Here is a 22,139-nt window from a genome sequence, read left to right as displayed (position 1 = left end):
GGGTCTGTGTCTCCAAAGGATTGCTGTGTTTCAAAGTGTCACCACCCCACCAGTGTCTTTCTGCCCTTTCAGACGGTCACAGACCTGCTGTCTTGAACTCCGAAGTTGCAGGATGGCCACTTCCTGAACCTCACAGTCCTGCTCCCCTTCCGCTTTCGCTGACTCCTGGAGCTCACTTGTACGGTTGAAATCCTGCTCTCAGCCAACGGGTGAATTCCTGGTGCACGAGATCCCCACAAACTCATGAGTATCCTGAAGTTTTTGCATATTGTTGGAATTGCAAACAATAATTTTCAGCTTTTTCTCCTTAAGAAATTGTGTTTCTCCTCTGTAAATGCTAGTTAACTTGTTGCCTTAATTGAAATACCCGCACAGTTTATTTTTTATATAATTTACCTTCCCAGTTCAAGCCAGAGATTTGAGTTATACTTTGTTGTTCTTATCTGAACTCCCACTTAGGGTCCCAGAGGTAAGCACAGCCTGTGTGTGCATCTGCTTCAAAATCTGTAGCCTTTGCTTTTTATGATTCCTAAAACAACACAAACATTTGGGATCCAGGCTTCTAGGATGTGGCCAGCGCTTACTGCTCATCCACAGTTTCCCTTGAGAGTATGAGCTGCCTTTAAGAAAGGATTTAGACTCACAGAGGCAGCTCACGTTCTCAAGGGTAACTGTTGAAGCTGCTACGACTGCGATATTGGCCTCCCAATCATAACCATATTCTTTAGTACGATATATGACACCAGCTACTGGGCTGCTTTTGGTGTGAAGCTCAATTACTTCAGTTTTACCACAGGCAGCAAAATCCCGCCTTGATGACTGGAATTTGGTTCGTTGGTTCATTGGCATGTTGGGGTGGGGGGGAATTGGTGTTTTTCTTTGAATGGCTTCCATGGATTTCTCTTGTTTCCTAGATATCTGTGGGAGGACGAATCTCAGGGCTGTATACCACATACGTACTTCGATAATAAATGAATTTGAATCCGTAGTTGCTCCTCGGTCATCACGGGGTTTGGATCCCGCAGAATCCAAAACTAGGCACCGATGAGCAGGCTATGAAAGCACGGTCATTTGAAAGGGGTCACGGTAGTTAGTGCTGCTCCCAAGCACCTCCAGTATCTTGGGTTCAGTCCTGACCTCCCGCGATGTTTGCTCACTCCTCCTATGACTGTGTGGGTTTCCCTCAGGTGCTTTGGTTTCCTCCTGCATTCCAGAGGTTGTTATGCAAACAGGCCACTGCAAATTGCCTTGACAGCAGTCTGTAATTAGTGGTGATTTTATTCACCGCGTTTTTCATTTTCTATGTTGTTGGGTGGATGCCAGCGTTGTAACCGTACTGACGCATCCTGGATAGAGGTCAAGCTGGTTCTGGAGCCTCGGTCTTCAGTTCCGCAGCAAGGTTGGCTCCGTCGCCCCTGCTGTGTCCAGCGCTGTCCGCTGTACTTTGGATTGTGTGGCAGCGGATGAAGGCTAGGAATCTGAAATCTAAAAGCAGAAAGTGCTCAAAGTACTGAGCGGGTCAGGCAGCAACCTGACGCATTAACTCTGTTTCACTTTCCACGATGCTGCCTAATCTGCTGAGTGCTTCCGGCATTTATGGCTGAAGGTTTGCTCCTGTGAAGTCAGGAAGAATCTGGCCACCCACCTCCAGTTGATGGTGTTTGTCAGTGCTCCAGCCTTTACTGTGGCACTGCCACTGAAATGCTCCTGGTCCACGCTCACGACCACAGTCCAGAACATCATCCACAGCTGCTAGCCCCTTCCCCAGATCCTCGGACAGTACCACAGTTCCTTTATTGGGTGATTTGTTTGTCACACGGCAGTGTAATGAGAGCAATCATGGAGCTGGAAATCGATTTTATAAAGTGAAAATCTAAAATCTGTTGATGCTGGAAATCTGGAATAAAAACAGAAAACGCTCATCACTCAGCAGGTCAGGCATCACCCGTGGAAAGAGAAATGGAGTGGATATTTCATGTTGGGACCTTTTGTAGGGACTGAATTTAGCTTTAAAACTAACATGAGAAAGTAAGACGTACAGTAGAAGCAGCAGCCCTTTATGCATGAACCACCATTCTAACAAGCTCTTGTCCTTCAACACCAGTTACTCTATTTTATTGACTCACTAGAGTCACAGAGAAGTACAGCCCAGAAACAGACCCTTCGGCCCATCTAGTCCATGCCAAAAACATTTAAACTGCTTACTCCCATCAACCTGCACTGGGACCACAGCCCTCCATATCTCTACAAACCATGTACCTATCCAAACTTCTCTTAAACTTTGAAGTAAAGCTTGCATGCACCACTTGTGCTGGCAGCTCATTCCACACTCTCATGACCGTCTGACTGACGAAGTTTCCTGTTAAGTTCCCCTTGAACGTTTCACCTTTCACTCTTACCCCATGATCCACCCAACCTCAGTGGAAGACGCCTGCTTGCATTTACCCTATCTATACCTTCATAATTTTATATACCTCTACCAAACCTCCTCTCAGTCTTCAGCATTCTAAAGAATACAGCCTTTGCCTATCACAAACAAGAGAATATCTGCAGATGCTGGAAATCCAAGCGACAATCACAAAATGCTGGAGGAACTCAGCAGGCCAGGCAGCGTCTATGGAAAAGAGTACAGTTGATGTTTCGGGCTGAGACCCCTTATTAGGACCCCAACCTATTCAATCTTTCCTTATAACTCAGGTACTCCAGACCTGGCAACATCCTGGCAAATTTTCTCTGTACTCTGTCAACCTTGTTTACATCTTGCTCATAGGTAAATGACCAAAACTCCACACAATACTCCAAATTAGGCCTCACCAACATTTTATACAACTTCAACGTAACATCCCATCTCCTGTACTTAATACATTGATTTTGAAGGTCAATGTGCCAAAAGCTTTCTTTACGACCTTATGTACCTGTAATGCATTTTCAATGAATTATGGACCTGTATTCCCAGATCCCTTTGTTCTACCACACTCCTTGGTACCCTATCGTTCACTGTGTAAGACCTACCCTGGTTGGTCCTACCAATATGAAACACCTCACAGTTGGCTGCATTAAATTCCATTTGTCATTTTTCAGCCCATTTTTCCAGCTGGTCCAGATCCCACTGCAAACCATGATAGCCTTCCTCACTGTCCACCACATCTCCAATCTCCACAACTTTGCTGATCCAGTTAAACACATTATCATCCAGATCATTGATATAGATGACAAACAATGGACCCAGCACCAATCCCTGTGTCACACCACTAGTCACAAGGCCTCCAGTCAGAGAGGTACCCTCTACTACCACTTTCTGGCTTCTCCCACAAAGCCAATGTCTAATCCAATTTACTATCTCATCTTGAATGCAGAGTGACTGAACCTTCTTGACCAGCCTCCCTTGCGGGACATTGTCAAATGCCTTGCTAATGTCCATGTAGACACTATCCACTACCTTGCCCTCATCCACTTTCCTGGTAACTTCCTCAAAAAACTCTTTAGGATTGGTTAGACACGACCTCACACACACAAGGCCATGCTGACTATCCTTAATCAGTCCAAATACTTATATATCTGGTCCCTCAAAATACCTTCCAACAACTCCCACAATTGATATCTGACTCACTGGCCTTTAATTTCCTGGTTTATGTTTAGAGTCTTTTTAAATGGTGGAACAATACTGGCTACGCTCCAATCCTCTGTTACCTCTCCTGTTGCCAAGGATGATTTAAATATCTTGCTTGGACCCCGGTAATTTCTGCACTTGCCTCTCATAGAGTCCAAAGGAACACCTTGTCAGGCCCTGGAGATTTAACCACCCTGATTTGCTTCTGTAATCTGTACAGGGTCCATAAAGTTGATGCCCCTTTGTCTCAATTCTATAGACTCTGTGTCCATCTCACCCATCTCTCACAGCAAAGGCTAACATACTGTTTGCCTTTCTAATAACACTGCACATTAACATTCACTGATTCCATTTCAACAATGCCCAGGCCCAGTCTTTGTCCTTTCACTTAACCTGTCTATATCCCCATGGAATAATGCTAGTTCACAATGTGGCCTCCTTTAAACTGGAGAAAGCAAATGTAGCTTGGGTGGCTGCCACATGTACCACCTGTATTTGGTCCATAAGGGCTTCTTGGCCCTTACACTGTTGCCTGACACTTACTTTAACTGCCCCCCCCCCCACCTCCCATGAGGAGCAGCACCTCATCTTCCACGTGGGCATGTTGCAGTCTTTCAGACTCAATATCAAATTGTTGAGTCCTTGTGACACACTTCCTCAAACTGCCTTCAGAACTGGCTAGTTTCTTCTGTAGACTGTCCATCAGTGACAGTAACCCAGCGTTTCTCACTCCTCTGGAGAGGAGACATTACTCAGATCTGCATTTCACAGCTTTTATATTCCTTTGTTTGTATATCTCTTTCTCCCACAGTCCTCTTCCAGCTTTTAAGTTTCTATGTTTTTGTTCACTCTCTCAACTCCCTCGGCATATTCCTTCAATGGTGTATCCCCATGGCAACCCTCACGTCATCCCATCAGAGATTCCCTTTGTTGTATTTGTCCTTTGGAATCCATCCTTCTGTGATAGTAAGCAGTTGGAAGCCCAGCACCAATATTTGCAATAGCTGACTGGTCACAAATTCATCTCCTGAAAATAGCTTTTGTTGTTCTTATACAGTATTCTGCCCAGTAAATAATCTTCAATCCATGTTGGTGAATTACCCCAATACTATGCACTTCAATTTTCTTTCATATTTTCTTCTGTGGTAAGTGAAAAAAGGATCTAGTGCTTTCCCAGCATAAACAATGAATAAATTCTTCATGAGCTTCCAGCTGAGTACGGTTATCGATCATAACTGACGTTTTGATGACAGACCCTGCCATTTCATCAGGGATGATGCCTGGGTAAGTCTAGTCTGGTGGTAATTATATCTCCACATTCCGTCCCTCCTGATTGGTTAGTCCTCATCCAGTCAGATTTCTGCCCTCCCCCTTGTTTAGAATCGAATTCCAGTTCTTAGTTAGAGCAAAACTTGAGGAAAAGAACTTTAACAAAGACGAGGGTCTCGCTCTAAGTAAGAATTGGAATTTGATTGTAGACGATGTGGGAGAGTGAAAACCTGATTGGCTAAGGACTAACCAATCAGGAGGGATGGACTATGGGGGTATAAATACCACCAGACTAGACATGCCCAGACATCATCCTTGACGAAATGGCAGAGTTTGTCATCGAAACCTCGGTTATAATCAATACTTCTACCTGGCTGGAAGCCGGAGAGTTTATTTGTTTTTCCGTGGTACTTTATCAGAGTTCCAAAGAAGTGACATCCATTGGTTTACCTCCTAGTTACAACCTCAAAAACAAAACCTGACCTATGCTTACTATGTTCACCTGAGCGCATAAAATGAACTGCTTGGTAATCTCAAAACAGCTGAACGATGTGAACTGTAGCTTTTATACCCGGATCCTAGTGGACATCTAGTGAAGGCTGAGTGTACCAGTGGTCTGTTAACGACCCCCTCCCTATCCGGCCATGCTCTCTTCCTGCTTCTGCCATCAGGAAGGTGGTACAGGAGCTTTAGGTCCCACATCACAAGGATTAGGAACAAACATTAGCTTGTTAAACCAGAGTGGATAACTTCATTCACCCCAACACTGAACTGATTCCACAACCTATGGACTCACTTCCAATGACATCACAACCCATGTTCAGAATATTTATTATTTATTTTTTATTATTACAGTGGGATTCTGGGCACATTGGGACGAGTACATTTTGGCCCAATGAAACAGCTGCCATGAAACCATTCAAAGTTTCATGGAAAAGGTTAAAAGGTATATAAAAAAACAATCAGTCATTTAACTGAGTAACAATCTATTTGTTTAAATGAAATACAGAACAAATTAGAACATTACCAATACCTCTACTGTTCAATAGAATTGTATATTAGGTCCTAATAGATATTGACAGCAGAATTCACCTGTTGTATTCTGTAGATTGACTGTAATAAACAAAATCAGTGCAGATAATGGACTGTCTTTATACAATACTTTAGACAATTGAATCCTCCAAATCTTCATTTTCATTGTAACATTCAAGATGATTAAGTTGATGAAGTAGTGGAATAATTTCATTTTCACTCCCAGCCATTTCAGGCATCTCCAAGTCTCAGTGCTTGAAACTGGTGAGCTAAACAGTTCCTAATTGTCTTACTGCTTATTTCTTGCCTATTATCGGTGACAAAATCACTGGGTTTTTTTTAAACACTAATACAAACAACTGACTCTGTTTAAAAACTGATTGCTCTAAGCACAGTGTAATGTCTAACGGCCATGCGTGCACATGACTGATGCTAGTTAGAAGCTGTTCTGCCTCAATTAAGCAGGATAGTGTACCAACAATCAATTAGGCATCAACAGTGTGGCTTTGTGTGTGGGGGAAAAACATCACATGAAATTAATTGAGCTTTTTAAAGAGGTGACTCAGAATACTTACAAGGCCATAGTGGCAGACATTCCTTCATGGACTTTAGCAAAGCTTATGATAAGGTAATGCATGGTAGGCTGGGTCCATTTGTTGAGAACAAACAAATCCAATTGGATACAAAACTATTTTGGTGGTAGGAGGCAGTGGAGTGCTGTTTTTTTTAGCCTGTGATTCGTGGTGTGCCAAAGGAATCAGCGATATCTCCTGTTTTGTTCTCACATATTAAACATTTGGGTAAGAATGTAGATAACAGATGACATCAAAATTGTTGGGCTATTGGACGGTGTAGAGGGTTGTATTAGATTACAATGGAATCTTAGTCAGCTGGGAAAGTGGGCAAGGGAACAGCGGGGAGATATTAGTGATGCTTTTTGAGAACTTAAACCAGGGCAGGACTTGCACAGTAAATGACCAAGCCCTGGGAAGTGTTGTCAAGAAACATCCAGATCTAAGGGTATAGGGACATAGTTCTGTGAGAGTGCCAACACAGGCTGCGGAAAAAGGCATTTGGCACAATTGTTTTCATTAGTCAGGGCATTAAGTTCAGCCGTACAATTAATACAACCGTACAAATCGCTGGTGACACTATAGTTGGAGCTTTGCATGCTGTTCTGGCCGCTGTGCTGTAGGATGGACATGATTAAGTTGGACAGGCTGTAGATTCACACTGCACTGCTGGGACTGGAGGGCTGCAGGTATAAGGAGAGACTGGATGGGCTGGTTGTGTTATCCCTGGAGAAAAAGAGGTGAAGGAGTGACCTTATAGAAGTTTATAAATATCATGTGGGGCATAGATGATCACAGTGTTTTCCAAATGGTGAAGGAGTCCGAACTGGAGGGTATAGATTTAAAATGAGAGGACACCTGAGGGGCAAACTTTTCACACTGAGGGTGCTGGATATATGGAACGAGCTGTCACCATCGGTGCTGACGTTGATTGCTGTTGTTTGTTTCTTTCAGTGCCAAAACGCCTTTGAGCCAATTGATGTGCCTGAGGGGATTGTGTTCAGACCTAGCAAACATGAGGTGGATGAACTGAAACTCAAGGACTTCCTGGGAACGTCCAAAGTAAGTGGTTTATTTGGGGCTGAAAGTTAGTCCATTTCCCATTTGGTGCTGACCTGATCAATATACTCTAGTTATTGATGGCAGTTTACTTATAAGAATGTTTGTAAATTATAATTATATCTTCTCATAAGAAGCACAGTATGTTTCTCCAATTCACCCCATTGAGTGACCTGGGTGCAAACTGGACACCTTGTACTTGTTTATCTTTTGAGTATCTCACATTGGTGTTTGGGTAAAGGGTCCTGTAGTGAGCATCCTGCGACTTCCCATCCACCTCACAAGTCAGTCAGTGTGGTGACGTAAGCACGGAGCCAGAGGCTGTGCTGCGGTGCTGTATGGGGACTCGTCCACATCAAGGAAGAGCAGTCTGGTAAAGCTATGCTAGAACAAGAGATGGCAGAGTTAATGCTGGGGTGAACATTTGTCAGATAAGGTATGAGAAAGGATGGCTTTGTTTGAAACCAGCAGGTCACCTAGTCCGGTGTAAAGACTTGGAATCAGGTTTATCGTCACTGTTATGAAATTTGTTGTTTTGTGGCAGCAGCACAGTGCGGGTATAACATATTACTATGTTAAAATAAATAAATAGTGCAAAAGGTGACTAGTGAGGTGGTATTCATGGATTCATGGGCCACTCAGCTATCTGATGGCAGAGGGGAAGGAGCTGATCCTAAAATGTTGAGAGAGGGTCTTTAGGTTCCTGTAGCTCCTCCCTGATGGTAGTAATGATAATTGGGCACGTCCCAGGCGACGAGGGTCCTTAATGATGGATGCCGCCGCCTTGAGGCATTACCTTTGGAAGATGTCCTCAATGGTGGGGTTTGCAGTGGGAGTGGAAGTTAATTAAAGAGTTCCAGTGATCTCTTGAGATAAAGGAAAGTGCCAGGAGATTAGAAATTACCTTTGTTCAAAAAAAGGGATGAAGAGTCACTCCAGGAAACAATAGGTTTAATTACAGATCTGGGAAATCTTTTAGAAGCAATTATAAGGAGAAACAATAGTAGACACTTGAAGAAGTTTGAGTTGATAAGAGAAGAGTCATCGTGCATTTGTTAAAGAGAAATTACGTTTGACTAACCCAGGTGCTTTCGAGTTAACAGAGGAAGCAGATTAAGGGTACACAATGGATGTTATTTATATTGACATGCGGAAGGTGTTCAATAAAATCCCAAGGTGAAGATTGGTTAGCTAAATTGAGTTTTGTTGCATTAAAGGGTTGCTATGCATTAAATGTAGCTGCATCATAGACTTAAAGACTGAATGCAAATCTATTGGAAAGAGAAGCAAACCAATGTAAGGCTGGCATCTCCAGCACAGAGACCCAAACTACATTCAGATTGGTGGACCACATCATCTGTGTGTCTGACACCAGACTTTGGAAGCAGGCACTCCATACTAAACTATCACAATAGCACACTTCTGAGGAGCTCAGGGAGAAAATGCTTCAAAATGTTCCCAGGAATTCCTCAGAAAAGTATAACAATCCTATCTTCTTGGGAATCTCTGGACCGTGATGGCTGGAGCATTTGGAAGACAAGGGGCAACTTCAGGTTCTTTATCAGGAGAATGTGGAAGCCACTTAAGAACAGCAGGAAAGAGCAGATCTCCTCTCAAACAATCCACTCACCTGTCCCAATCTCACATTGGTCACATTACCCACTCTGGAACACACAGAATTTGAGTGGAAGCAGAAATTCCTGATCCCAAAGGACTTCCAAGAAAGACAGGAAGTTAGCTTAAAGGCAGAAAGTAACAAGAGAGGGTTTTAACTGGAGGTGGACAGTTCCCTATGGGTCAGTTCTAGGAAAACTTGATTTTGTGAATACAGATAACAAAAACTTGGATATCTGTTAAACAATTACAAGGATATTAACAGGCTACAAAAGCCCTGGTAGGCTGATTGAATGCTTCAACAAGTAGCAGGTGAAATTTAATGCACAGAAGTGCAAAGTGATACATTTTGACAAAAAGAATAAAAGACAATATGGACCAAATGATTGAACAGGGACAGAGGGACCTGAGTATACAATATAATTGTGTAACTCTGGAAAATGCAAGATGTTTGAGGGAATGGTGGGGATCTTTGGACTGATACAAAGCTGCAATAGAAACAATTCATTCAGTTCTGTTAATTTTGAGATTAGAATCAAACTTCTAGAAAGCTGCAGTCAGATTTGACTTGAACAATTCCCGGGTTGAAAGATTTCAAATTCAATGAGCAAAGAATTCCTTAATAAGCTGGTAAGGAAGGCGGGCTCTGTCGTGGGCAAAGTACTGGAGAGTTTAACATCGGTAGCTGAGCGAAGGGCGCTGAGTAGGCTACGGTCAATTATGGAAAACTCTGAACATCCTCTACATAGCACCATCCAGAGACAGAGAAGCAGTTTCAGCGACAGGTTACTATCAATGCAATGCTCCTCAGACAGGATGAAGAGGTCAATACTCCCCAATGCCATTAGGCTTTACAATTCAACCGCCAGGACTTAAGAACTTTTTAAAAGCTATTATTAATGCTTTTTGAGATAGTGATTTAGATGCATATCATATTTTTTACTGAGTTAAGTATTGCATGTAATTAGTTTTGATACAACAAGTGTATGGGACATTGGAAAAAAAGTTGAATTTCCCCATGGGGATGAATAAAGTATCTATCTATCTATCAAAGGAGGTTCCAAACTTTTAGCAGCCCTCTACCACCACCATCTGACTCCTTCCACTAAGCCAGTTTGTATCCAATTGGCAAATTCATCTTCAGTCCTATGCAATCTCACCTACTGAACCAGTCTACCATGGGGGCTTGCTAAAGTTCATGTACAGAACGTCTTCTGCCCTGTCCCTGCCAATCCTTTTGCTTACCTCTTTAGAAAAAATTCAAGTAAATTCATGAAACATGATGTCCTTTGCATAAAGTCATGCTGACTATTCCTAATCAGTCTTTCTAAATGCAGATCGATCCTATCTCTCAGAATCCCCTCCGGTAGCTTTCCCACCTCTGAGCTCAGTGGCCTGGTGTTCCCTGGCTTGTCCTGGCAGCCCTTCATAAATAAAGACCTAACATTAGCCACCTCCAGCCTTCCAGCACCTCACCCATACAAGGAGAAGCTGTTTATATTGGTTGGAAAAGAACATTATGCAATTACTTTAAATCATACGTAAAAACAAAAAATGCTATAATTGCCCAGCAGATCAAGTAGCATCTGAGGAGGTAGAGTTATTGATTCAGGTCAATGTAGTTATAATGTGGAATTCGTGACCAGCATGACAAAATAATTGACCAGTGTCTTCACTAGTGTAAAACGCAAGGTTTGGGTTCCAGCAGATTAACACTCAGACTCTTACTTTCTGTTCAGGTGATCTCCTCTGTGGTCCCATATGACAGCTTCGCTGGATTTGGACCTCTTCGCCCAGTGGTATGCTTGTGCATATACTTGTCAATTGCATTTAGAGGAGAGGAGTGGAAAATGGCAAGGTGGAAGTGGGAGGAACAGGATAAAGAGCAGGATTTCGGCATGGACTAGATGGGCCAAAGGGCCTGTTCCGGCACTCTACTTTTCTATGACTCTATAAAGGGATGGAAGATACTTCTGTTTCCATGTCTATGAAAAACAGTAAGTTTCGAAGTAGTTATAGAAGGAGATATGGATTATTTGGATATTAAGATACTGATTTAGCTGACAGTAGATTTAAATGTCATTAGACAGAATGTGGCAAACTGGAGACTGAGAGCAGCTGCTTGTTGGTAAGTCTAGATGCGGGGCATCTTTGAAAAGTGGTACTGTGAGAGTTCAGCACCAATCTGTTCCAAAAGGGTCTCGGGTGCAGTCTGCGCATGGAGTTTGCGGACATGGACAATCTCTTAAATAAATATTTTTCAACTCTTTTCACTAAGGAGGAAGATACTGTCATTGCAGTTTTCAGTCGGGACAGTGAGTTGAATTTTAGGGCACATTAAGATCAAAAAGAAGGAGATATTAGATGTCTTAGCGGGAATAAAGATGAGTAAATCCTCAGAGACTGTCTCTTATGATTGGAAAGGGAGAAGATAAGCTGTGGCCTTGATGAAGAATTTTGAATCCTTACTGGCCACAGATGAGGTACCAGCAGTCAGGAAGACAGTCAGGCAACAGGCAATCATCAGAGCCCACTGAGAGATACTGGAGATGAATTCTGAGGGATAGTTAATCTACAATTGGAAAGGTGATAATCAGGGACAGTTAACATTGTAAGGGATTTCCTCAGGCTAATTTCAATGATTTTTTCAAATGGTAACTACGGTAATTATGCAGTTGAAGGTAGTGGGCTTGATGTGGTTAACATAGTCATAGGGTCATACAGCATAGAAATGGCCACTTTGGCCCAAGCCATCCATGTTGACCATCAAACACCACCTAATTTAATAACATTTACCAGTACTTGATGCATAGCCTTCTATGCTTAGGAATTCAAGTGTTCACCTGGATACTTAGTCCTATAAGGTCCCTCGTGGAAGAACTGGTCTAAAAGGGTAAAGCATATAGGTTGAAGGCAAATTGAGTCCAAAAATTTGCTTGTAGTAAGAGGCAGAGTGTGATGGTGGAGGGTTGCTTTTGTGATGGTAAATCCATGACCAACAGCGTACCACAGGGATCAGTACTGGGACTCTTAGTTATTTGTCCTAAGTATTAACTACTTGGGAATGTTAGAAGGTAGGTTTACAGGTGACATGATGTTGCTGATAGTGAGGTGAGTAGTCTTAGGTAACATAATGACATTGATCAGCTGGTAAGTTGGATAGTGGTAGATTTAATTTCATTCTTAAGTGTGAGATGATGCATTTTGTGAGTTCAAATAAAAATAGGATACGTACTATGAATAGAAGTGTGATCCAGAGTATTGAGGTAGATAGGGCAGTGAAGGTGTACGGGATGCTTGCCTTTGTTAGATGCTCTAGAACATGACTCTTGGTTCAACATTGGTTAGGCCTAGGCAGTTTTGGTTGCCACCCTATAGGAAGGGTATGATTGCACAGGAGACGATACAGAGGACATTCACGAGGGAGACACACAAAATGCTGGAGGAACTCAGCAGGCCAGGCAGCATCTATGTAAAAGAGTACAGTTGACGTTTCGGCCCGAAATGTCGACTGTACTCTTCCCTATAGATGCTGCCTGGCCTGCTGAGTTCCTCCAGCATTTTGTGTGTGTTGCTCAGATTTCCAGCATCTGCAGATTTTCTCTTGTTCACGAGGGAGACATTACTTGTGATGGAACATTTCAGTAATCTGGAAAGACTAGATAGGCTGAGTTTGTCTTTCATGGAGAGGATGAGATGAGGCAGGGTTTAGAAAATCGTGAGAGGCACAGGTAGGGTGGATAGTACGAAACTTATCCCATGTCAGAGTTGTCTCAGGACAGAGGACGTAGATTAAGATGAGCAAAAGATGTGAATGGGATCTGGAAGCTGAAGTCTGGAGGCAAAGCTCTCAGAACGTCTAAGGATCTTCTGAATGAGCACTTGAATTGCCAGGGCACAGTAGGCTACGGACCAAGTGCTGGTAAACGAGATTAGTATAGACAGACACATGGGCATGATGGCCCAAAGACTGTATTTTTGTGCTATGTGGTTGTGACTCTATCATCTTAGAGCATCTGACCAACCCTTCATTATCAACAACCCCAACATTTTTGTGTCATGTACAATCTGAGTCATAGCCCCTAAACTCTTATCAAAATCATTAATGTAAATAACAAACAGCAAGAGTCCTAGCACTGATCTGCATGTTATGTCTATGGTCAGGGGCTTCTGATCACAAACTCAATCCTCTGCATTACCGTCTATCTCCCATTACCAGGCCAAATTTGAATCTAATTTGCCATCTTCTCATGGATTGCATCGACTCCTACCATACGGTAATTTTCCATTTAGGACCTAGTCCAAGGCCGACACTAGTGTCCTATTGACCATGTCAATCACATTATCTTCACGTTATCTCTGAAAATTTTTGATTAGTCACTGGGAATCTGTGGACGATATTGTTTTATGGACTGCACAGAGTTATAGCTGGCATCTGTGAACACCACTGGGTTTTGAATGAGAATCTCTGGACTATATATCACTGTCTCATATCACTGCGTCTAGATCGTGGAATTGACTCACCAACTACACTGTGTGAACTCCTTCAGCAGTGGTTCAAGAAAGCAACTCACGGCCACCTTTCAGGAATATGTAATTAATGCTGGCATAGTCAATAATTCCCTGATTTGTAAAATGATAAAAAATAGATTGTATTACGTTATATGAACATCAAAAAATAGGAGTAGGTAATTAAACCCTTTGAATCTCTTGACCATTCAACATGCTATCCACTTCCTCACCCTTTCCTACCTTCTCCTTATATCCCTCAATTCCCTTCACATGGAGAAGTATATCTACCTTCTACATGAATCAGTCTAGTGACAAAGTCCCCACAGACTCTGAGTGAAGAATTTTCTTCTCAGCTTAGTTCTAAGTGGTCTTCTTCATATCCTGAGATTGTCATCCTGGTCCTGAATTCCACATCCAATAGAAACATTTTCCCTATGTCTAACCCATCAAGTCCTGTTTGAATTTTACTGTTTCTACAAGATCCCTTCTCATTCATTTGTTCTGCAATGAAGATAGAACCGACCAACTTATTCTTTTCATACTTGCCATCCCAGGGATTAATCCAGTAAATTTTGTGTCACTTGTTCCATTACGTGAACATTCTATCGGATAAAGTGACCAAAATGGAACGTAATACCCCCTGCACAATGGCAGCAAGACACCCTTGACCCTTGTAAAGAAGACCAAAGTGACACTTCCCTTCTCAATGCTTGTTGCACCTGAATGCACGAACTTGTCTAAATCAACTTGGAGCCTGTTCGCATCTCCTCGTAGATCACACGCAGTTTTGTGTTGTCTACCAACACAGAGATCTATGTTTAGTTTCCTGGACCGCTGTGGGTTATGGGTGGGGTGCTGCAGATATGGTAGATTACGGGTGGGGTCCTGAGTGCTGTGGTGAGCTAGGGGTGGGGTCCTACTAAGTGTGATCACATATGGGTGGGGAGGCTTGTATGTGATAGATTACATGTAAGTGCCCTGTGGTCTGTGGTGAACGTGACATGAGTCACAATGGTACAACAGCATTTTTTTTTTTAAAGAGCTGCTATCTTGCAGCTCCACCAACCAGTGTTTGATCCTGACCTTTGGGGCTACTTGTGACTCTGTGGCTTTCCCTGTATGTATTACCACCTTCCACACCCCAAAATGTGTTGATTGATAAATTACCCATGGTAAATTACACCTCAGTATAAATACGAGGCAAATAATCAGAAAGGAGTTGATGTGCAAGTGGGAGAGAGGTAGTTCAGGGCTACAAAAAGAGCTTAACTAACAACCGATCTAGACATCAAAAATTTTGAGAGGAGGGAATTTCAATCAGGTCCACTGCCCGAATAGAAAAAAAAGCTTTGACCAGCAACCAATCGGCATGATTAGCAAGAACAATTACAGGAGGGCAGGGCAAGCACAGCAGCTATTGTCACAGTAGACATCGTCTGAGTGGAGATATTGAAGTTTTAGCTCTTTGAGTCTTCAGCGAAAGAGAGGCTTTAGTCAGAGAAAGCAAAGAAAAGCTCTAGGTTAAGTTTTTTTTCCTCCCCCCCCCGCCCCCCTTTATATCTGCTCAGCTGGGACAGTAGAGATCCACTGCATCTGCTCTCAGGATGAGGCTTTTCACTCTAGAATGAAAGAGATGTCTTTCTTTTTTAAAGAAAGGGGCTTCCCTTCCTCCACCATTGATGCTGCCCTCAACCGCATCTTCTTTGTTTCACGCATGTCTGCTCTTACCCCATCAACCCCAGGGATAGGGTTCCTCTTGTCCTCACCTACCACCCCACCAGCTTCCACATCCAGTACATAATTATCTGAAACTTTCGCCATTTTCAAATGGATCCCACCACCAAGCACATCTTTCCCTACCCCCCCCCCCCAACTTTCTGCTTTCCACAGGGATTGCTCACTATATGACTCCCTTGTCCATTAGTCCTTCCCCACCAATCTCCCTCCTGGCACTTACCCTTGTAAGTGGAACAAGTGCTTCATCTGCCCCTACACCTCTTCCCTCACTACCATTCAGGGCCCCCAACAGTTCTTCCAGGTGAGGCAACACTTCACCTCTGAGTCTGTTGGGTGCTCCCGGTATGGCCTCTTGTATATCGGTGAGACCCGATGTAGATTGGGAGACTGAACCGCTGGGCATCTATGCTCCATCCGCCAGAACAAACGGGATCTCCTAGTGGCCACCCACTTTAATTCCACTTCCTATTCCCTTTCCGATATGTCCACCCATGGCTTACCCCACTTAGGTGGGAGGATTAACACCTTGTATTCCGTTTGGGTATCTTCCAACCTGATGGCATGATTATCGATTTCTCAAACTTCCAGTAATGGCTCCACCACCCCCTTTCATCATTTCCCTTCCCCTTTTTCCTCTCTCATATTATCTTTTTGCCCACCCATCACTTCCCTCTGGTGCTCCTCCCCCACTTCATCTTTCCTCCATGGCCCGAAACGTCGACTGTACCTTATTCCATAGATGCTGCCTAACTTGCTGAATTCCTCCAGCACTGTGTGTGTGTGTTGCTTGGATTTCCAGCATTTGCAGACTTTCTCTTGTTTGAGGACAGTAGAGATGCCAGGGAGGATAGTGGGATGCTCCTCTTGTGGGATGTTGAAAGGCAGGAAGATCTCCAGTCTCCCTGATGACTACAACTGTGAGAAGTGCATCCAGCTGCAGCTTCTAACAAACTGCAGGAGTTGGAGCTGGAACTTGATGAACTCTGGATCATTCGGGAGGCTGAAGGGGGTGATAGTTAGGACATATGGTAAGGTAGTTACACCCACGGGGTAGGATACAGGAAACTGGGTTACAGTTAGGAAGAGGAAATGGGTTAAGGAACCAGTGCAGAGTACCCCTGTGGCCATCCCCCTCAAATACAGTTACATCACTTTGGATACAGACCTTACAGAGGAAGGTCACGGTGGTCGAGTCTCTGGCACGCTGTGACTCAGAAGGGAAGAAAGGAGAAGAGGCACACTGTGGCGATAGGGGATTCATTAGTTAAGGGAACAGACAGGACGTTCTGTGGGCGAGAACAAGATTTCTGGATGGTATGTTGCCAGGGTCCAGGATATCTCAGATTGAGCCCTCAGCATTCTTAAGTGGGAAAGTGAACAGCCAGAAGTTGTGGTCCGTGTAGGTAGCAATGACATAGGGAGGACAAGTGAAGAGGTTCTGCACAGGGAGTTAGGTGCTAAGTTAAAGGGCAAGACCTCCAGGGTTGTAATCTCAAGATTCCTACCCATGCCACGTGCGAGTGAGGCCAGAACTAGGAAGATAATACAGTTTAATATGTGACGAAGGAGTTGGTATAGGAGGGAGGGCATAAATTTTGGATCATAAGGCTCTCTTCCAGGGGAGATGGGACCTGTACAGAAGGGACGGTTTGCACCTGAACAAGATGGGACTAATACCCTAGGGAAAAGGTTTGCTAATGTTGCATGGTAGGATTTAAACTAGAGTTGCAGGGGAATGGGGACCAGAGTGTCAGAACAGTTAATGGAGAGGTTGTGGAGGCAGATGTAAGACCTCAGACAAAGTCGGGAAACAAAAGGTTGAGCATGCTGCGACTACTGTCCTGAGCTGCCTACATTTCAATGTAAGAAGTATCATAGGAAAGGCGGATGATAGTGCTGAAGATGAGGTAGCTGGTTTACAAACAGGCAATGTGTGGTGAGGATAGGCTGTTGATAGGGCAAAATTGCAGTCAACAGGATGAGGTGCAATGTAAAAGGTAGATGAAATCGAAAAAAGATAGGGCATGACCTGCCTTTGACAAAGCCATGTTGACTATTCCTAATCATATTATGCCTCCCAAATGTTCATAAATCCTGCCTCTCAGGATGTTCTCCATCAACTTACCAACCACGGAGGTAAAACTCACTGGTCTATAATTTCTTGGGATATCTCTACTCCCTTTCTTGAATAAAGGAACAACATCTGCAACCCTCCAATCTTTGGGAACCTCTCCCGTCCCCATTGATGATGCAAAGATAATCGCCAGAGGCTCAGCAATCTCCTCCCTCGCCTCCCACAGTAGCCTGGTGTATATTTTGTCCAGTCTTGGCGACATCCAACTTGATGCTTTCCAAAGCTCCAGCACATCCTCTGCATGCTCAAGCTTTTCAGTCTGCTGCAAGTCATCACTACAATCACTAAGATTCTTTCCCATAGTGAATACTGAAGTATTCATTAAGTACCTCTGCTATTTCCTCTGGTTCCATACACACTTTCCCACTGTCACACTTGATAGGTCCTATTTTTTCATGTCTTATCCTCTTGCTCTTCACATACTTGTAGAACGCCTTGGGGTTTTCCTTAATCCTGCCCGCCAAGGCCTCTCATGGCCCCTTCTGGCTCTCCTAATTTCCTTCTTAAGCTCCTTCCTGTTAGCCTTTTAATCTTCTAGATCTATAACATTACCTAGCTCTCTGAACTTTTTATAAGCTTTTCTTTTTTTTTTAAAATTTTATTTAATTGCATTTTTAAATGATTACAAGTGTAGAAAAAAAAGTATGTATCCCTTCCCCCCTCCCCTTAACCCCTCCCCCCTAACTTCCCTATATAAAAAAAAATTAAGAAAGAAAAAAAAGAAAGAAAGAGTGCCTGGTTGTTGGAGGGTCTCCACATGCTCCATGGAGTTCTTAATAACTTTAGTATATATATTTATTTCTTTCCCCAAGTAACCAATTATTTCATCTTCAGAGCACCTATATATTTAATCCTGTCTTTTGTAAATAAGGGCCCCAAATTTTCAAGAATGTTTCATATTTATCTCTTAAATTATAAGTAATTTTTTCTAATGGAATACAGCCATAGATTTCTTTTTTCCAACAATCTATACTTAAATATGTATCTGATTTCCAAGTAATTGCAATAGCCTTTTTGGCTACAGCCAGTGCAATTTTTATAAATTCTTTCTGATATTTATTTAGTTTGAGTTTCGGTTTTGTCCCTTCAATATCACCTAGTAAAAGTAATATTGGATTATGAGGAAAGCTTTTCTTCTTGACTAGCTTTAATACAGCCTTTGTACACCACGGTTCCTGTACCCTACCATGACCTCCCTGTCTCATTGGAACGTACCTGTACAGAACTCTACACAAATATTCCCTGAATATTTGCCACATTTCTTATGTACTTTTCCCTGAGAACATCTCTTTCCAATCTTAGCCTCCAATTTCCTGCCTGATAGCCTCATAATTCCCCTTACTCCAATTAAATGCTGTTCTAACTTGTCTGTTCCTATCTCTCTCCAGTGCTATTGTAAAGAAGATAGAATTATGATCACTATCTCCAAAATGCTCTCCCACTGAGAGATCTGACACCTGACCAGGTTCATTTCCGAATACCAAATCAAGTAGGTTTATCTACATACTGTGTCAAGAAACCTTCCTGAACACACCTAACAAACTCCACCCTATCTAAACCCCTCGCTCTAGGGAGATGCCAATCGATATTTGGGAAATTGAGATCCCCCATCATGACAACTCTGTTATTATTACACCTTTCCAGGATCTGTTTCCCTATCTGCTCCTCAATATCCCTGTTACTATTGGGCAGCCTATAAAAAAACACCCAGAAAAGTTACTGACCCCTTCCTGGTCCTAACCTCCACCCACAGAGACTCCATAGACAACCCCTCCATGGTGTCCACCTTTTCTGCAGCCGTGACACTATCTCTGATGAACCGTGCCACCCCCCCCACCTCCCTGTCCTTTCTGAAACATCTAAAACGGTACTCAAACAGGAGTACTTATTGTCAAGGGTTGCAGCCACAGGGTACTCTCTAGTACCTGACTCCTCCCCTTCCCCCTCCAGACTGTGACCCACCTGTCTGTCTCCCGTGGCCCTGGTGTGACCACCTGCCTATAACTCCTGTCTATCACCTCCTCGCTCTCCCTGACCAGGCGAAGGTCATCGAGCTGCATCTCCAGTTCCCTAACTTGGTTCCTTAGGAGCTGCAGCTTGTCACACCTGGTGCAGATATGGCCGTCCGGGAGGCTGGGAGACTCCAGGACCCCCCACATCTGACACCGAGTACAGAAAGCTGGCCTCACTCACATATTTACAACCTCGCCTCAAACCGTTACCACCTAAGCCCGCTGAGCCAAAGCCTTATCACTTTGCTGCATCTCACTCCGCTGCCCGCTGGATATGGCTGCCTTCTTTTTAAACCTTTTGTGCTGTACTGGCTGACATCACGCGCCTGCGCAGTCTCGCCTCTCTATAACCCTAGTAAAAAACTCCCTTGGTTCCGAAAAATCAGCAGTTCACTCGCAGCCTTCTTGCTCTGAATTAAAACCCATTGAAGATTCATTGCCTTTTTAAACCTTTCGCACTCGACTGGCTGATATAGAGAGTCGCAAGGTGTTGAATCATTGTGGATAGAGCTAAAGAACTGCAAGGGTTAAAAAGATCCTGATGGAGTTGCATACAGACCCCCAAACAGTAGAAAGGATATGGGCTACAAATTACAATGGGAGATAGAAAATGCATACCAAAAGGGCAATATTATAATCGTCATGAGGGATTTCAATGCACAGGTAGATTGGGAAAATCAGTTTGGTGCTGGATTCCAGGAGCGGAATTTCTAGAATGCCAATGAGATAACTTTTTACATTAGCTCATGGTTGATTCCACTAAGGGATAGGCTATTCTGGACTGGGTGTTGTTCATTGAACCAGAATTGACTAAGAGAGCTTAAGGTAAAAGAAGACTTAAGGGAGAGTGATCATAATATGATCAAATTCCCTCTGAAATTTAAGAAGGAGAAGCTACATCTAATGTATCAGTATTACAGTGAAGTAAAAGGAATCATAGAGGCATGAGAGAGGAGCTGGCTAGAATTGATTGGAAAAGAACACAGGCAGGGATGATGGCAGAGCAGCAATGGCTGGAATTTCTGGAAGCAATTCAGAAGGTGCAGGATATACACATCCCGAAGAGGAAGAAGTATTATAAAAGAAAGATGACACACCCATGGCTGAAAAAAGGTCAAAGCCAACATAAAAGCCAAAGGGAGGGCATATATGGAGCAAAAATTAGTGAGAAGTTAGAGGACTGGGAAGTTATTAAAAACCAACAGGAGGCAACTAAAAAAGTCTTTAAGAAGGTAAAAATGAATATGAAAGTAAGCTAGCCAATAATATTAAAGAGGATACCAGAAGTTTCTTCAGATACATAAACTGTAAAAGAGAGGTGAGAGTGGATATAGGACCACTGGAATTTGATGCTGGAGAGGCAGCAATAGACAAACTGAATAGCATCAGTCTTCACTGTGGAATACACTAGCAGTATGGTGGAATTTCCAAGTGTCAGGGGCATGAAGTGGGTGAAGTTCCCATTACTAGAGAGAAGATGTTTGGGAAACTGAAAGGTATGAAGTAGATAAGTCACCCAGACCAGATGGTGTACACCCCAGGGTTTTTAAAGAGATGGCTGAAGAGATTATGGAGGCATTAGTAATGATCTTTCAAGAGTCACTGGATTCTGGGATGGTTACAGAAGCCTGGAAATTTGCAAATTTCACCAAGAAAGAAGCAGGAAACTATAGGCCAGTTAGTTTGACCTCAGTGGCTGGGAAGATGTTGGAGTCGATTATTATGAAGTCTCAGGGTACTTGGAGGGACATGATTGAAAAAAAAACATGGTTTCCTCATGTATAAATCTTGCTTGACAAATCTGTTGGAAATCTTTGAAGAGATAACAAATAGGATGGGCAAAGAAGAAACAGTTGATGTTGTGTACTTGGATTTTCACAAGGCCTTTGACAAGCTGCTACACATGAGGCTGCTTAATAAGATGTCTGTGGTAATACAGGAAAGATTCTAGTATGAATAAAGCAGTTGCTGATTGGCAGGAGGCAAAGACTGTAAAGGGAACCTTTTCTGGTTGGCCACTGATGTTCCATAGGGATCTGTGTTGGGTCCAATGCTTTTTACATTAAATGTTAATGATTTGGATAATGAAACTGATAGCTTTGTTGCAAAGTTTGCAGACGATACAAAGATAAGAGGAGGGCCAGGTAGTTTTGTGGAAATACGGAGGTTACAGAAGGACTTAGACTTAATAGGAAAATGGGCAAAGAAGTGGCAGATGGAATACAGTGTCGGGAAGTGAATGTTCTTGCACCCTTGGTGGAAGAAATGAAAGGATTGACTTTTCTAAATGGAGAGAAAATACAAAAAACTGAGGCACAAAGGAACTTGGGAGTCCTTGTGCAGAATTCTCTAAAGGTTAATTTGCAGATTGAATCTGTGGTGAGGAAGGCAAGTACAATGTGGACTAGAATATAAAAGCAAGGATGTAACGTTGAGACTTTATAAAGCACTGGTGAGGCTTCACTTAGAGTATTGTAAGCAGTTTTGGGCCCCTTATCTATGAAAGGATGTGCTGAAACTTGAGAGAGTTCAAAGGAGATTCTCGAAAATGATTCCAGGATTGAATAGCTTGGAGAAGTTTTAGTGGC

General features: G+C 43.0%; 1 protein-coding gene across 1 annotated transcript in view; it reads left to right on the top strand.

Annotated features, from left to right (window-relative positions):
• LOC140730972 (NADPH oxidase activator 1-like) overlaps positions 1-22,139 on the top strand; it is a 53,921-nt gene that overhangs the window by 15,959 nt on the left and 15,823 nt on the right. Inside the window, 2 exon segments of the mRNA XM_073052097.1 lie at positions 7,438-7,545; positions 10,896-10,955. Coding sequence (XP_072908198.1) covers positions 7,438-7,545; positions 10,896-10,955 — 168 coding nt within the window.

This window comes from Hemitrygon akajei, chromosome 7 (assembly GCF_048418815.1).
Source record: "Hemitrygon akajei chromosome 7, sHemAka1.3, whole genome shotgun sequence".
Classification (NCBI taxonomy): domain Eukaryota; kingdom Metazoa; phylum Chordata; class Chondrichthyes; order Myliobatiformes; family Dasyatidae; genus Hemitrygon; species Hemitrygon akajei.
The sequence above is the reverse complement of the archived record's forward strand: the minus strand, read 5'-3'. Positions and strand labels throughout refer to the sequence as shown.